We start from the raw sequence: 17883 nt of genomic DNA on the forward strand, positions 1-17883 counted from the left end.
CCATGGTAATAGCTGGAGTGGAATGGTATCAAGTAAATCAATGGTTTCCATGTGTTTGATGCCATTCCATTTACTCCGTTCCAGCCATTATTATGAGCCGTCCTCCCCTCAGCAGCCTCCACTGACCTATATCTCTGGAACACACTTGAGTCAACAGTTTGACACCTCCAGGATATTTAAGTAGCAGAGGCCTACAGTATGCTTTTAAAATGTTTTACATCTCAAATTGATTCATGTGATTTTGTGCATAAAATGGAAAATCACATACAGTATGTGACTGAAATACACATGTCAATACTTGAAACCAGCATTAGGCCCCAGAGGTACCAAAACATATTCAAAAGGCAGCACTGTTGAAAACATGGTGACGGTAAGCTAGGTGACATATCTGTGAGGTTGGCATTCACAAATTGTTCAGTTATGTTGCCCCTGGTTGGCTCCGCGCATGATGGAACAATCTGTAATGTTAGTGCAATCCGGGATCCTGGGACGTCCCTACCTTAAACCATAACCCTTACCAAACAACCCCAACCCTTAAACATTTACATTTCAACTTCAATGGGTTGACGTAAGAGTTGGGACGTCCCAGGATCCCGGATATCAAGGACCTATCTGTAATAGCAAAGACTTGTATATGTGGTGATAACCTACCGAAATGTGGCAATGTTTTATTGTTATGCAAATACGATCAGCTAAACGAACAAGCCTGCGGTTTCCTGGTTTTGATTGGTCCACATCCGTGTGTCCGTCTACCTTTTCAACCTGCATTCCAATTTCGATAAGATTGCATGGTTCTAGAAATCATAGGCATGCCTTATATTACAACTTTTGCTCGCATTAGGGTGGTGTGATTGACAGAGAGAGAGCAGCTCCATGCTGACGAGGGATTCGATCAAGAGAGGCGCACGGTTGGCTCGATTTGGGGTTGGAACTGGCTTTGGCAGGCAGGGGTGCCACGGAGTAACGGGGTTAGCTAGCACCTCGTAGATGGTCTTATTTTCAAAATGAGGTTAAGAGTTGGATTTATTCTTCGTAGTGTAATAGTTATTGGCACATTCTTAGGTCTTGTGGCGCTTTGGTCTTCCCTTTCACCGAAAGAGCACGACGAAAATCCCTTTGCTAAACGGGTAGGTTTTCAATTACAACCACTTTTCTATTGGTCTAACGTTACCATTACATTTTTGTATGTGTTTTGTTGTAGCTATGCATGCTATAACATTTTTGGCATGTCATTCTGGCTAACGTTAGCTAACCATGTTGCTAAAGTCGCTAGCTAGCAAGCCAGTCTGAGTCGTTGTCATGGAGATTGTTAGCGTTTGGGTCTATTTTAGCTAGCCACTGTAACGTTGAGTGCAAAAATGTCATTTGGACTTCATGACAGTCTTGCTAGCTACCATTTGCTTGTGCATTTTGGTCTCTAACGTTAAATAGTTAATCAGACAGTTAACGTTAGCTACAGCTGGCTAGCGTTCCTGCATTGAACCCCACTCATTCTTGAATTTCCGCTTGCGTTAGGTCATATTTAAAATGCTTTGACGACAATAATATCAAACATACCCGGAAGGCTTTAGCCTGCTAGCTGTCTCTCGTTCAAATTGTCTACTATTACTCACGAATTCGCAATAGCTATCATTGTATGAAAATACACCACCAAGCTTGTAAAAACGTTTAGTGTTGAAATGACACGTAGCCAAAACGAATGCCTGGAAAGCTAGCTAGTTACGTTAATAATGCATGCCTAAAGCTAAACTCACCTGTAAAGACCCGCACAGAAGCTTTATATTGCCTCTGTCAAATAAGTGATACTATGTTAAATTCCACGGCATTGTTTGTTTATCTTGTTTAACTATGCAATGTTGCTAGCTATGTTTTATGTGAACCTCATGAACATAAACGCATGTGCATACCGTAATGTGGCCAGAGAAGGAATTCTACTGTAAACTAATTGCTGGGGGACTAGATACCCAATTGAGCTGTTAAGTAGGGCAGATTAAGACCTTTGCTGATCCTGCAAACCTAGATGAAGAGCATGATCATCTGTTTAACCCTTTTACGCCTTGTAAAGGCTAGTAGCTACAGCTGTAAACTAAACTTGCTTGATAATCTTAGTCTATCACACCCTCCATTTTAGGCCTTGGAAAAGCAATAGGCCTAGCTAACCTCTTTCTGATTCTATGTAGGAGGGCGATGCCCCTAACCTCTTGCCTAAGAATGACATTGCTGACCAGTTCAAACCCGTGGTCCCCTGGCCCCACGTCGAAGGGGTTGAGGTGGACCTGGACTCCATCCGACAGAAGAACAGAGGAGATGACAAGCTGGATCCTGGCAAACCAGCCGGCGGTGCTCAGAACCAGCAGAACGTCATCCAGAAACAGTATGTCACCTTTAAGCCGCACACCAACGTTTACTCAGCACCCATCCTAAGGAAGGGGACCCTGGGGAACTTTGAGCTCAAGGAGCCGGAGCCCCACGGGATGCAGGATGGGCCTGGGGAGGGGGCAAAGCCCTTCGTCCTTGGAGCGGAGTACCACGAGGCAGCCCAGGCCAGCATCAAGGAATTTGGCTTCAACATGGTGGCCAGCGACATGATCTCCCTAGACAGGACCATCAGCGACATTCGCCATGAAGAGTAAGTAGTATTAAGGCCTGAGCCCAATCCAGGCAGATAGACATAGTGCTGGGTCATAGTATACCTTTTTTATTTTTGACATAGGCCTATTGGAATGGTTTGTGTAATTACAGTAGAGCCCAGGTAGATGGCTACTGTATGGATTTGTGGTACTGTGTTAAATAGACTAGTAGTCGTCCCAATAAAGATGTAGCTAGGCCTATCGGAATGGTACATGTGGAAAGGAACTGTCATCAGCCTCATGTTTTTTGGCTCTTCTAAATATCTCACTGGGTGTCCCATAGAATCTTACATCATTCCTCTCACAAATGTATTTTAAAATATAATAATATATGCATGGATTGATATTAAGGTCTGAAAGGCACTTGCCCATCAGGGAAGTCAGGAGTTTTTTTTTTGGGTTGCCTGAAGATTATGATCACTTGCCCGAAATGAGCTATTTACACACATGCCATACACAGTATTAGTTGCCCTTTTACCTATGCACAGGGGAGGAATCAGAAAGATCTGATAACTCAAATCTAAAGAATTTTGGTTATTGAAACCAAAACTGGAAAAAAATCCAATAGCCTAACTGATCCCCCCCCCCCCCAATTGTTTAAGTCTGGCAAGTTGAGCCTGCTCCGAGGCAGTTTAAACCAAAACTGTTAATAATTAAATCTTCAATAACACTTAGGCATATAGTCTAATTGGTGAGTAAATGCAAGCATGTGTAACTCTTTCAAAATAAATGTAAATATGACACAAACGCTACAAACAAAATAGCGAAGCCACGCCTCGATGACTATCAAAAGGTAAGATCTCAGGGTGTGAGTTTGTGACGCAATATAAAGTTATTTTTTGCCCTATTGCCTTGGGGCAAGTGAACTCTGAACAGTCACGCAAGTTGAACCTGCTCCGAGGCAGTAGGATTTAAAAAAAAAAGTCATGTCTCTATAGGCCACATTCTATCCACTTAGAATGTGGAAATTTAGCATCATTCTTGTATACTGGTAGGTAGAATGCTGGCTTTCCATGCAACACCTTGATTTAGTTATGCGCTCTGTAAGACTCATTGTCTGAAATGTGCTACTCAATTTATGACGAGGTAAGCCTATAGATGGGTTGGCTGACAATGTCACAAATGATGCGCGCACATCGACAGGGCCGGAAGCTGTGCGTTATGATTCTGAACGGTCTGATGGCTAGCAACAATGTTTGTTTCTACTAGTGTTAATTTTGGGAACAAATTGTGACTGAAATATTTGTCAAACACCTATTTTTCAGTGGCAATTGACCAAACTATAACTGACCAAATGGACCCAGAACAAAAATTAACAAATTATTTCATTTCAGTTGACTGAAATGAGACGAGACAAAATTCTCTGACTTCTAAGTGGAGGGACAAGAGTTTTGGAGAGATTGCTTCACCTTAGCTAAGCAGTCACCACCAGCTTTACAAAAAAAAAAAACAGTAGAGTTTAATAATAAAATGGTTTCCTATGTTTTTCTCTCCCTTGAGTAGGCTATAGAAAAGTAGTCTGTCTTTGAATTTGTAGTCTTGCTCAACCCTCCCACTGCATTTCATATACACCCTAGCCCCATTCCAATTCGCATACCTCCCCAACAGATCCACAGATGACGCATTCTCAATTTGCATTTCACACTGCCCTCTCCCACCTTTACAAGAGGGGAAATAACTGTGAGAATGCTGTTCATAGACTATAGCTCAGTGTTCAACAACATAGTCCCCTCCAAACTCATCACCAAGCTAGGGACCCTGGGACTGAACCCCTCCGTTCTGTAACTGGATCCTGAACTTCCTGACGGGTCGGCCCCAGGTGGTGAGGGTAGGCAACAACACCTCCACCACGCTGACCCTCAACACAGGGACCCCTCAGGGGTGTGTGCTTAGTCCCCTTCTGTACTCCCTGTTCACCCACGACTGTGTGGCCGTGCACGACTCCAACACCAAGTTTGCTGACGATACGACTGTGTTAGGCCTGATCACTGACGGCGATGGGTCAGCCTACAGGGAGGAAGTCAGACTTAACAGTGTGGTGCCAGTACAACAACCTCTCCCTCAACGTCAGTAAGACCAAGGATCTGATCGTGGACTATAGGAGAAAGCGCGAGGGAGCACACCCCCGTCCACATCAGCAGGGCTGTTGTGGAGTGGGTTGAGAGCTTTAAGTTCCTTGGCGGCCAAATCACTAAATACTTAGCATGGATCACACATCCGGACAGTCATGAAGAGGGCACAGAAGCGCCTCTTCCCCCTCAGGAGGCTGAAAAGATTTGGCATGGGCCCACAGATCCTCAATTCTACAGCTGCACCATCGAGAGCATCTTGACAGTCTGCCTCACCGCTTGTTATGGCAATTGCACCGACCTTGACCGCAAAGCGCTACAAAGGGTGGTGCGGACAGCCCAGCCCAGCACATCACTGGGGCCGAACAAAAATACTTACACGCAACAATTTCAACGATTTTACTGAGTTACAGTTCATATAAGGAAATCAGTCACTATAAATAAATTCATTAGGCCCTATTCTATGGATTTCACATGACTGGGCAGGGGCGCTGCCATGGGTGGACCTGGAAGGGCATAAGCCCACCCACTGGGAAGCCAGACCCAGTCAATCAGAATGACTTACTCCCCACAAAAGGGCGTTATTACAGACATAAATAGTTATGTTTCATCAGCTGTCAGGGTGGCTGGTCTCAGACGATCCTGCAGGTGACGAAGCCGGATGTGGAAGTCCTGGGCTGGCGTGGTTACACGAGTTCTGCGGTTGTGAGGCCGGTTTGACGTACTGCGAAATTCTCTCAAACAACGTTGGAGAGGCGGCTTATGGCAGAGAAATTAACTTCAATTATCTGGCAACAGCTCTGGTGGACATTCCTGTGGTCAGTGTGCCAATTGCACATTCCCTCAACTTGAGACATCTGTGGCATTGTGTTGTGACAAAACTGCACATTTTAGTGTCCTTTTATTGTCCCCAGCACAAGGTGCACCTGTGTAATAATCATGCTGTTTAAGCAACTTGATATGCCACACCTGTCAGGTGGATGGATGTAAACAAATTTGTGCGCATAATTTGAGAAGCTTTTTGTGCGTATTACCGTGCCTTAATGTACATACAGTGCATTCGGGAAGTATTCAGAACCCTTCACTTTTTGCACATTTTGTTACGTTACAGAATTATTCCAAAAAGGATTAAATAAATGTTTTCCTCATCAACCTACACACCATAATGACAAAGCGATACGTTTTTTTAGAAATGTTTACACATTTATTAAAAATAAAAAAACATATTACATTTACTTAAGTATTCAGACCCTTTGCTATGAGACTCGAAATTGAGCTCAGGTGCATCCTGTTTCCATTGATTATCCTTGAGTTTCTACAACTTGATTGGATTCCACCTGTGGTAAATTCAATTGATTGGACATGATTTGGAAAGGCACACACCTGTCTATGTAAGGTCCCACTGTTGACCGTGCATGTCAGAGCAAAAACCAAGCCCTGAGGTCGAAGGAATTGTCTGGGGAAGGGTACCAAAAAATGTCTGCAGCATTGAAGGTCCCCAAGAACACAGTGGCCTCCATCATTCTTAAAAGGAAGAAGTTTGGAACCACCAAGACTCTTCATAGAGCTGTCCGCCCGGCCAAACTGAGCAATCGGGGTAGAAGGGCCTTGGTCAGGGAGGTGACCAAGAACCCGATGGTCACTCTGACAGAGCTCTAGAATTCCTCTGTGGAGATGGGAGAACCTTCCAGAAGGACAACCATCTCTGCAGCACACCACCAATCAGGCCTTTATGGTAGGGTGGCCAGAGGAAGCCACTCCTCAGTAAAAGGCACTTAACAGCCTACTTGGAGTTTGCCAAAAGGCACCTAAAGACTCTCAGACCATGAGAAACAAGATTCTCTGGTCTGATGAAACCAAGATTGAACTCTTTGGCCTGAATGCCAAGCGTCACGTCTGGAGGAAACCTGGCACCATCCCTGTGGTGGCAGCATCATGCTGTGGGGATGTTTTTCAGTGGCAGGGACTGGGAGACTAGTCAGGATTGAGGGAAAGATGAACGGAGCAAAGTACAGAGATCCTTGATGACAAGCTGCTCCAGAGTGCTCAGGACCTCAGACTGGGGCGACGGTTCACCTTCCAACAGAACAATGACCATAAGCACACAGCCAAGACAACGCAGGAGTGGCTTTGGGACAAGCCTCCGAATGTCCTTGAGGGGCCCAGCCAGAGCCCGGAGTTGAACCCAATCGAACGTCTCTGGAGAGACCTGAATATAGCTGTGCAGCGACGCTCCCCATCCAACTTGACAGAGCTTGAGAGGATCTGCAGAGAATAATCGGAGAAACTCCCCAAATACAGGTGTACCAAGCTTGTAGCATCATACCCAAGAAGACTCGAGGCTGTAATCGTTGTCAAAGGTGCTTCAACAAAGTACTGAGCAAAGGGTCTGAATACTTATCTAAATGTGATAACATCACCAGAAGCCTATATGCAAACATTTGGTGGCACAGAAAGAAAAAGGGATAGCAAACAACTTGACTAAATTCCTCTTGCCACAACACTATCTGACTGGGTAAATAACTTGTATTTTGAGTTCATGTGGACCCAGTGACTCAGACTTGAGCACTTGGACCAGGACGCGAGCACTGGGACTCGGACTTCAACCATAGGGACTCGTGACTCGACAATTGGTGACTTGAGCACTTGGGACTCGATTCAGACTCTAGGTTTAGTGATTCGACTAGATCCCTGGGTGAAAGTCATTATCCCCCCGTTCTACTTCTGGATGTCAGTGTGGCGTCTGGAACATTGATAACGATGGCAATGACACGACCGTGTGATGGAGGTGTGCAACCGATACTACTTTGCCAATAGCCTACTTTGCGGCACCATCTCGAGAGTGCGAGAGCGAAGCACAATCGCAATTCAATTCATAGGGCTTTATTGCCAAAGCAAGTGAAATGGATAATATACACAAGTGAAATGAACAGTTAACATTACATTTACAAAGGTTTCAACAATAGACATTTCAAATGTTATATTATGGCTATGTACAGTGTAACAATGTACAGAAGGGAAAATAAATAAACAAAAACAGGTTGTATTTACTGTGGTGTTTGTTCACTGGTTGCCCTTTTCTTGTGGCAACCGGTCATAATTCTAGCTGCTGTGATGGCACGCTGGTATTTCACCTAATAGATCTGTGAGTTTGTGGGTCTGTGTAATCTGAGGGGAAATGTCTTTGGTCATACATTTGGCAGGAGGTCAGGCAGTGCAGCACAGTTTCCTCCTCATTTTGTGGGCAGTGTGCACATAGCCTATCTTCTCGAGAGCCAGGTCTGCCTATGGCGGCCTCGCTCAATAGCAAGGCTATAGCTCTCGCTCTCTGCACTTGTCTGTTTTTGGATGTGATGTGCAACATCTACGCATGCTGAATTGGTTATTTACATGGGCAGATAATTCTTGCTGTGTATGTTTGTCATTTCTGCTGTTGGGAAGGGAATATGATGTTGGTAGAACAAGGGTATGTACAGTGGGGGAAAAAATTATTTAGTCAGCCACTAATTGTGCAAGTTCTCCCACTTAAAAAGATGAGAGGCCTGTAATTTTCATCATAGGTACACGTCAACTATGACAAAATGAGAATTTTTCCAGAAAATCACATTGTAGCATTTTTTAATGAATTTATTTGCAAATTATGGTGGAAAATAAGTATTTGGTCAATAACAAAAGTTTCTCAATACTTTGTTATATACCCTTTGTTAGCAATGACACAGGTCAAACGTTTTCTGTAAGTCTTCAAGGTTTTCACTCACTGTTGCTGGTATTTTGGCCCATTCCTCCATGCAGATCTCCTCTAGAGCAGTGATGTTTTGGGGCTGTCGCTGGGCAACACGGACTTTCAACTCCCTCCAAAGATTTTCTATGGGGTTGAGATCTGGAGACTGGCTAGGCCACTCCAGGACCTTGAAATGCTTCTTACGAAGCCACTCCTTCGTTGCCCGGGCGGTGTGTTTGGGATCATTGTCATGCTGAAAGACCCAGCCACGTTTCATCTTCAATGCCCTTGCTGATGGAAGGAGGTTTTCACTCAAAATCTCACGATACATGGCCCCATTCATTCTTTCCTTTACACGGATCAGTCGTCCTGGTCCCTTTGCAGAAAAACAGCCCCAAAGCATGATGTTTCCACCCCCATGCTTCACAGTAGGTATGGTGTTCTTTGGATGCAACTCAGCATTCTTTGTCCTCCAAACACGACGAGTTGAGTTTGGTTTCATCTGACCATATGACATTCTCCCAATCCTCTTCTGGATCATCCAAATGCACTCTAGCAAACTTCAGACGGGCCTGGACATGTACTGGCTTAAGCAGGGGGACACGTCTGGCACTGCAGGATTTGAGTCCCTGGCGGCGTAGTGTGTTACTGATGGTAGGCTTTGTTACTTTGGTCCCAGCTCTCTGCAGGTCATTCACTAGGTCCCCCCGTGTGGTTCTGGGATCATTTTGACCCCACGGGGTGAGATCTTGCGTGGAGCCCCAGATCGAGGGAGATTATCAGTGGTCTTGTATGTCTTCCATTTCCTAATAATTGCTCCCACAGTTGATTTCTTCAAACCAAGATGCTTACCTATTGCAGATTCAGTCTTCCCAGCCTGGTGCAGGTCTACAATTTTGTTTTTGGTGTCCTTTGACAGCTCTTTGGTCTTGGCCATAGTGGAGTTTGGAGTGTGACTGTTTGAGGTTGTGGACAGGTGTCTTTTATACTGATAACAAGTTCAAACAGGTGCCATTAATACAGGTAACGAGTGGAGGACAGAGGAGCCTCTTAAAGAAGAAGTTACAGGTCTGTGAGAGCCAGAAATCTTGCTTGTTTGTAGGTGACCAAATACTTATTTTCCACCATAATTTGCATATAAATTCAAAGTCCTACAATGTGATTTTCTGGAGAGAAAAAAATCTCAATTTGTCTGTCATAGTTGACGTGTACCTATGATGAAAATTGCAGGCCTCATCTTTTTAAGTGGGAGAACTTGCACAATTGGTGGCTGACTAAATACTTTTTTTCCCCACTGTATGTTCGTGCACACGAAAGTCTGTGATTTGTTTGCTATAGGTTAATGAGTCAATACAAATGTAATGTGACTAATGGCCCACTGTTGTCTTTTTGACAGTAACTAGACTAAATTATTATTCAAATGACAATTTAACAAACTTTATATTTTAGACATTGACTAAGACTAGACTAAATATAAGAGTGCCAAAATGAACACTGCTAGTTTTATACCATGTCTTGTTTTGACTGATTTAATGCAAAGATTGTAACAATGTATTTGAGACAAGTGCTCATTGTGCAAATGTATTTGTTTTCAATAAACATTGGAGACTAAATAGTTTAACATGTCATCTAAGCCAACCGGTCTGTTTTGCCCCATTAGTTGCGCACTTGTCGGTTTTGTTGCTAAAAAACCAACCCGTCTAAAGAATGAGGGTAAAATATATCGAAGGAGCTAGGCAACATGGACAAAAATCCATATCACGATAAATTGTCTGAATTATCACTAACGATAAGTTGAACGATAAATGTATAACATTTTTACATTACCATTAACTACTACTTTGAATGCTGTAGCTATCAATTGTCACGTTTTAGCAATCACCAGTGTTGGGGTAATGCGGTACAAAAGTAACACGTTATGTAATCAGACTGCTTTTTATGAGTAACGGAGTGAAGTAACGCATAAATTGCGTAATATTGTTCGTTAATTTGTCAAACGATTCCTGCGTTACTTTCAGAATCCTATCTCTACCGGGTGTGTTTCCATGAACCGATCTCGACTTGCTTCCTCAGTTCTCATGCAAGCTGAGAGGCTGTTTGGAGAAATGTCATGACAGCTGCTGTCCATAGAATTGTATAAAGGTTGCACCTCTATTTGCCATTGATCGCTTCTGTGATAGCAAAGCCCATTTTCCTGTCTAGTGGAAATGGTCTATAACCAGAACTGGCAGCTCGCAAGATTCTGAATGTATTTACAGGGCATTCGGAAAGTATTCAGACCCCTTGACTTTTTCCACATTTTGTTACATTAGAGCCTTATTCTAAAATTGATTAAATTGTATTTTTCCTCCATCAATCTACACACAATACCCCATAATGACAAAGCAAAAACTGGTTTTTAGAAATGTTGGCAAATGTACTACAAATAAACTGAAATATTACATTTACATATGTATTCAGACCCTTTACTCAGTACTTTGTTGAAGCACCTTTGGCAGCGATTACAGCCTCAAGTCTTCTTGGGTATGACGCTACAAGCTTGGCACACCTGTCTTTTGGGAGTTTCTCCCATTCCTCTCTGCAGATCATCTCAAGCTCTGTCAGGTTGGATGTTGAGCGTCGCTGCACAGCTATTTTCAGGTCTCTCAGATGTTTTATTGGGTTTAAGTCCGGCCTCTGGCTGTGCCACTCAAGGACATTCAGAGACTTGTCCCGAAGCCACTCCTGCGTTATCTTGGCTGTGTGCTTTAGGGTCGTTGTCCTGTTGGAAGGTGAACCTTCACCCCAGTCTGAGGTCCCGCTCTGGAGAAGTTTTTCATCAAGGATCTCTCTGGACTTTGCTCCGTTAATCTTTCCCTCCATCCTGAATAGTCTCTCAGTCCCTTCTGCTGAAAAACATTCCCACAGCATGATGCTGCCACCAGCATGCTTCACAGTAGGGATGGTGTTGACCAGGTGATGAGCGGTGCCTGGTTTCCTCCAGACGTGACGTTTGACATTTGGGCCAAAGAGTTCAATCTTGGTTTCATCAGACCAGAGAATCTTTTTTCTCATGGTCTGAGTCCTTTAGGTGCCTTTTGGCAAACTCCAAGCAGGCTGTTGTGCCTTTTACTGAGGAGAGGCTTCTGTCTGGCCACTCTACCATAAAGGCCCGATTTGGTGGAGTGCTGCAGAGATGGTTGTCCTTCTGGAAGGTTCTCCCATCTCCACAGGAATTCTGGAGGTCTGTCAGAGTGGCCATCGGGTTCTTGGTCACCTCCCTGACCAAGGCCCTTCTCCCCCGATTGCTCAGTTTGGCTGGGCGGCCAGCTCTAGGAAGAGTCTTGGTGGTTCCAAACTTCTTCCATTTAAGAATGATGGAGGCCACAGTGTTCTTGGGGCCCTTCAATGCTGTAGAAATGTTTTGGTACCCTTCCCCACATGTTCCTCGACACAATTCTGTCTCGGAGCTCTACGGACAATTCCTTTGACCTCATGGCTTGGTTTTTGCTTTGACATGCACTGTCAACTGTGGGACTTTACATAGACCGGTGTGTACGCCTTTCCAAATCATGTCCAGTCAATTGAATTTACCACAAGTGGACTCCAAGTTGTAAAAATATTGCAAAGGGTCTGAATACTTACGTATATAAGGTATTTCTGTTTTTATAAATTTGCAAAAAAATCTAAACCGGTTTTGCTTTGTCATTATGGGGTATTGTGTGAACATTGAGGAAAAACATATTTAATCCATTTTAGAATAAGGCTGTAAAGTAACAAGATGTGGAAAAGTGGATGGGTCTGAATACTTTCCGAATGCACTCTAGGTAGGAGCAGCAGCCCATCTTTGGTAGAGTGCTCGCCTTGCTCCCTATGACTGTCAAAAAAAACCCACAATGTTTAAGTAACGCAAAGTAGTATAGTAATAACGCGTTACTTTCCACACAAAGCAATATTGTAAAGTGACTCATTACTTTTGTTTTAATGTAATGAGTAATATTGCTTTTTCAAGTAACTAATCCTATTAGCGGCATTATTTCATTTCATTTCAAACTTCTTATTTCTGAAATGTAGAGTACTTATTGTAATTATCAGTAAAATACCCTCGATCATTTTCGGTTTACCGTTCCAGCTCTATCACAATAGGCCTATGTATACTGAACAAAAATATAAATGCAACATATAAAGTGTTGGTCCCATGTTTCATGAGCTGAAATAAAAGATCCCAGAAAAATCCCATATGCACAAAAAGCTTATTTCACTAAAATGTTGTGCACAAATTTGTTTACATCCCTCTTAGTGAGCATTTCTCCTTTGCCAAGATAATCCATCCACCTGACTGGTGTAGCATATCAATAAGCTGATTAAACAGCATGATCATTACACAGGTGCACCTTGTGCTGGTGACAATAAAAGGCCACTCTAAAATGTGCAGTTTTGTCACACAACACAATGTCACAGATGTCTGAAGTTTTGAGGGAGCGTGCAATTGGAATGCTGAATGCAGGAATGTCCACCAGAGCTGTTACTGTAAGCCGCCTCCAAAGTCATTTTGGAGAATTTGGCAGTATGTCCAATCAGCCTCACAACCGCAGACCACGTGTAACCACACCAGCCCAGGACCTTCATATCCGGCTTCTTCACCTGTGGGTTAATCTGAGACCAGCCACCCGGACAGATGATGAAATTGTGGGTTTGTACAACTGAAGAATTTCTGTACAAACTGTCAAACAGTCTCCGGGAAGCTCATCTGTGTGCCTGTTGTCCTCACCAGGGTCTTGACCTGACTGCAGTTCGGCGTTGTAACCGACTAGAGTGGCCAAATGCTCACCTTCGATGGCCACTGACACGCTAGAGGAGAATGGTCTTCATGGATTAATCCCGGTTTCAACTGTACCAGGCAGATGGCAGACAGTGTATGGCGTCATGTGGGCAAGTGGTTTGCTGATGTCAACGTTGTGAACAGCGTGCCCGCCCCATGGTGGCGGTGAGGTTATGGTATGGGCAGGCATAAGCTACGGACAACTAACACAATTGCATTTTATTGATGGCTGTTTGAATGCACAGAGATACCGTGATGAGCTCCTGAGACCCATTGTAGTGCCATTCATCCGTCGACATCACCTCATGTTTCAGCATGATGATGCACAGCCCCATGTCGCAAGGATTTCTACACAATTCCTGGAAGCTGGAAATGTCTGTTCTTCCATGGCCTGCATACTCCCCAGACATGTCACCCATTGAGCATGTTTGGGATGCTCTGGATCAACGTATACAACAGCGTGTTCCAGTTCCCGCTAATATCCAGCAACTTCGCACAGCCATTGAGGGGTGGGACAACATTCCACAGGCCACACTCAACAGTCTAATCCAACTCTATGCGAAGATGTCGTGCATGAGGCAAATAGTGGTCACACCAGATACTGACTAGTTTTCTGATCCACGCCCCTACTTTTTTTTTATTGATCTGTGACCAACGGATGCATATCTGTATTCCCAGTCATGTGAAATCCATAGATTAGGGCCTCTTATTTCAATTCTGATTTCCTTATATGAACTGTAACTCTGTAAAATCTTTGAAATTGTTGCATTTTTATATTTTGGTTCAGTGTATGTCATAGTCTTGCCAATGCTATGCGAAGTGATGGGAATCCCTGTAACACTGGTTAGTATGCATTGATGGAACTCTTAAGGTCAGGCGACGATGTAATAACATGAGGGGCAGTCTGCGAGACCTCTGTGCCAATGGGAGCCCCACGATAGAACATCAGCTTAGAATCCAGAAGTCCAGCCAGCCATAATAACACATGCAACAACACAAATCCAATTGACCTGCATTATGGCTTTAGTTTATATCAGAGCAGATTAGAAACCAGTCATAGCAGAACAAATGAGGAATGGAGGATAGGAGGCGAGGTCAACCCAAGGTTCTCAGGCTGAGGGGAAACCTTTTGGGGTTTCATTTGCATGGAGTTGTTTGGATTCATTGTATAAACGAATGTATCAGATCGCCTAGTCCTCCTAACCCTAGAAGTAGAATGCAGCTACAGATATATTCATTACTGGAGATGCATGACTGATAGCCGATGCTATTGGGATAGGGACATGTTGCCAGTGGTCTGGTTCTTGTCAAGACTGTTATATAGGTTTTATTACTGTACAGTATACTGTAATTAGCTAGTGTAGAGTTGTGTAGCAGTACATTTCAGGTACTGAGTGAAGTTTGGTATAATGGGAATATATAGCTGAACAAAAATGAGCAGTCGTAGGTTAAGTTAATCAAATCAATCAGGTTTATTCCAAGTTGTAACAGGGAGACGCCTTCAGCACAGAGCAGAGAATGTCTGACTGGCCTCTTGGAAACAGGCCCTTCATATTCTAATCAGATAGCACCAAATGTTCTGTAAACACCAGCCTGAGAGGCTCGCAGTTCAAAAAGTCAGTGGCTTTGTCAGCTGCTACAGAATCAGTGTCCACAGAAGGTCATCAATACAATGTCCTTGTACCTCCAGTCTGGCGTCAATCACTATCAACAGATATGAGCATAATCCATAACAAGTCTAGTGACCATCAACCCCCACCTTGAGTGTCACAACTAGAACACTGGAAATGTGTATTACAGAAATATGCTAAACATTGTGTTAATCACACTAAACTAAATTTGAACTTTAGTCATCTTAAATTTCTCCATTAACATATGGCCAAACCAGGGAAGAAGACTGCCCCCTCTCATTGAAGCCACGGAAGTTCAAGGCCGACCGTGGTACTGCAGGTAATATAGTGAATGTGGAAAAATGGCAATCTTTGTGTAAAAACATTTTGGGAAGACAATCATGCTACCAGTGATTTATTTATAATAATATAAGGATAATTTAGTTGCTAATGGCAGCCTGCAGTACCCCGGTCGATCTTCAACTTGACTTACTCAATGAGAGGGGCAGCATCACTTCCTGGAGTAGCACAAACTTTGCACGTTATGTCTCCATGAGACGCCATCTAAACAGATTTCAATTGGCTTCAATGCGCTATTGAGTCTATACATAGGAATGAATGGCGTCACCTCATCGACGCTTTGTCCGTGTGTGTGTGCGCACATTGGGCTACACACACCGGCACTGGCTAACACACAATGAACCAATACTGTGTGGAGAACAAACAGGGGAAGGTGCCTTGCTCTGTCCTTTTCATCTGGCTGTGGGCCCAGTAGGAACACAAAGGGCACCTTTTGTTGAACACTCTTGTTTGAACAGTCCGCATGAGACTGTACAGGGCCGGCATCCCTGGCTGGATGCTACAGTACAGGCTTTAGGTTATGTGGCTGGGCTGCTGACATCCATGTGGACTTAACTATAGCCTAGTCAGTATGGGAGATCATGGATGATAGACTAAAGAACATAATGAGTGATTCTGGCTGGGCCCACTTTGGTTATGCGCTTCCTAGGAATGTAGGCCCACATACCGTCTGCTTTTATTTGATTACGTGGACTGTAGTAGGTGTGAGACTGTTGCTGCACCCAGACCAGGGCTGTAGAGCAGGATAAACACCTTTTTCGCAACTTTCTATTTGTGAGATGGCATTTACACACTTGAACCACTACATCACTGCCCCAGAACTAACTGTTGATATTAGAATGCATGTGTAGACTAGTCTAGACTGCATTGCCTAGTTGGTCTACATATGTAAACCGTTCCATGATAGATAGATATATATATATAGGCACCTGTACATTATTCTGTCAGTTTGAGGTTGTTGACAGGCATGTGGACTAACCAGTTACTGACAAAGTGTATCACTTGCTGTGGCTTGAGCTGCTCTATACAAAGAGTGTCCTGATTTGGCACACTGCTATACAAGCCTTTATGTGGATCAGTGCACAGCAGATGTAGGCAAAGGTGTCACTCACTCCATTATTGAACAGAGGCTTTGCCACATATATATTTTGCAAACTGATTATCAAACATTGGAAGATATTTATCTGGAATAGAGCTGTTTGGTCAATATGAACATATTTACCCTTTTTAATCGATTTTCTCAATCATTTGTCAATATTGATTTTGCTTAATCTGTGTTTGATTACATACAACCCATGTGGCTGAGGTGGATTGGTTGTACTTTAGTTGTGCAATCAGGATGTGAATAATCCCAACAGGATCTTTAGTTCCGGTTTTGACCACCAGATGGCCCACTGCAGTCACTATTGAGCAGCCTTGTCCGTTACACTTCATTTTGGCCCGTTCAGGACATTTGGTAAGACTGCAATTCAGTGGCAGGAACTCTCTCGTTTGAGTTTCATGGCAGATAATATCAGACACTCGCTCACCTCTCTGCAGAGGGGCTGAGTTGTGTTGTTTATGTGTGCATGCTTGACCCCAGTCCCATAACACTGTGGGAAGGAGCCAAGGATGTTCAGTATTTTCACCACAGATCAGGCTCAGCTGGCCTCCAGGGGCTCTGTAAGTAAACAAAAACAATTCTCTGATGAAGAGCAAGCCTGTATTAATTAGACTAGTCCCGAGACACGGCCGTAGGTCTATAGATAGGACTAGTTGATGTCAGACTGGGATAACTAGTCAACCGGTTGAGCGTTTTCCGTCCTGAACAGTCCATATCGTGTTATCGCAAAATATCATATCTGAATGTATCCAATATCCACCCATGACACTAGCACTACAACACTGTTAAAAGTTATTCACTGCCAGAATCTACGTAAGCCTTATGAAAACATTGACGTTACACCCTTAGCCTCCTCCTCAAATCACTTCTTTAAACACTTTTAAAATTGTTTTTAGTGATGTGATTTTCATAAATTTTTCTGTTGACAGAGCATAGGCCTGTTTATTTAGGGTCTGTGTGGTACTGTACATATGATTTAGGCCTACATGTTCCAGGCTTCCTGGTTGTGTGTGGTTGACAGGTAGCTACTAGCCTAGCCTATTTGTCATACATTACACAGTGTTTCTCCGGTAGGGTGTGACTGACTGGGTTAGAGCTGCCTAGTCTGGAAGGATCCTGCCAACAGGCAGCGTTTTTTTAAAGACAGGAAGATGGCTGACCTTCGCTCAGCACAGGGCCCTCTACACACGCGCATACACTTGTTTTTATCTCTATCTCCTTCCTGTACTCTGTCAGGCGCGCGCACACACACACACACACACACACACACACACACACACACACACACACACACACACACACGTACTGAAACTCACATGAAGCCCCTAGAGCGACAAGTAACCTCCACGGACTGTGTGAGTTGGAGTGAAGGCACCGGTGTTATTCATTAGTGTTGGGCTGATCTTCCTCCCCATAGAGCTCAGCACAGAGAGAACTGTTGTCTTTATAGACACATGATGAATGTTTCCACACACAACTATCACTCTCCAAGCCTCCAGTCTGCATCCTGACTGATTTTGTTAGCTAATAATCTTAGCTAACCCAGAACTAAAATGTTGCGTAATTTTATGTTTACATAGTCTGTCCACG

The 17883-nt window shown here is 43.7% G+C and overlaps 1 protein-coding gene across 2 annotated transcripts in view; it reads left to right on the top strand.

Moving 5' to 3' along the window:
- Positions 1–609: 609 nt before the first annotated feature.
- Positions 610–17883, top strand: part of galnt7 (UDP-N-acetyl-alpha-D-galactosamine: polypeptide N-acetylgalactosaminyltransferase 7) — a 34376-nt gene continuing 17102 nt past the window's right edge. Inside the window, exons 1-2 of one of the 2 annotated variants that reach the window (XM_041869037.2) lie at positions 610–1127; positions 2181–2629. In XM_041869037.2, coding sequence (XP_041724971.1) covers positions 1005–1127; positions 2181–2629 — 572 coding nt within the window. In that variant the 5' untranslated portion in view covers positions 610–1004. The remainder of the gene's footprint in view (positions 1128–2180; positions 2630–17883) is intronic. The other variant, XM_041869036.2, reaches the window with a different exon arrangement.

Source organism: Coregonus clupeaformis, chromosome 40 (assembly GCF_020615455.1).
Source record: "Coregonus clupeaformis isolate EN_2021a chromosome 40, ASM2061545v1, whole genome shotgun sequence".
Classification (NCBI taxonomy): Eukaryota; Metazoa; Chordata; class Actinopteri; order Salmoniformes; family Salmonidae; genus Coregonus; species Coregonus clupeaformis.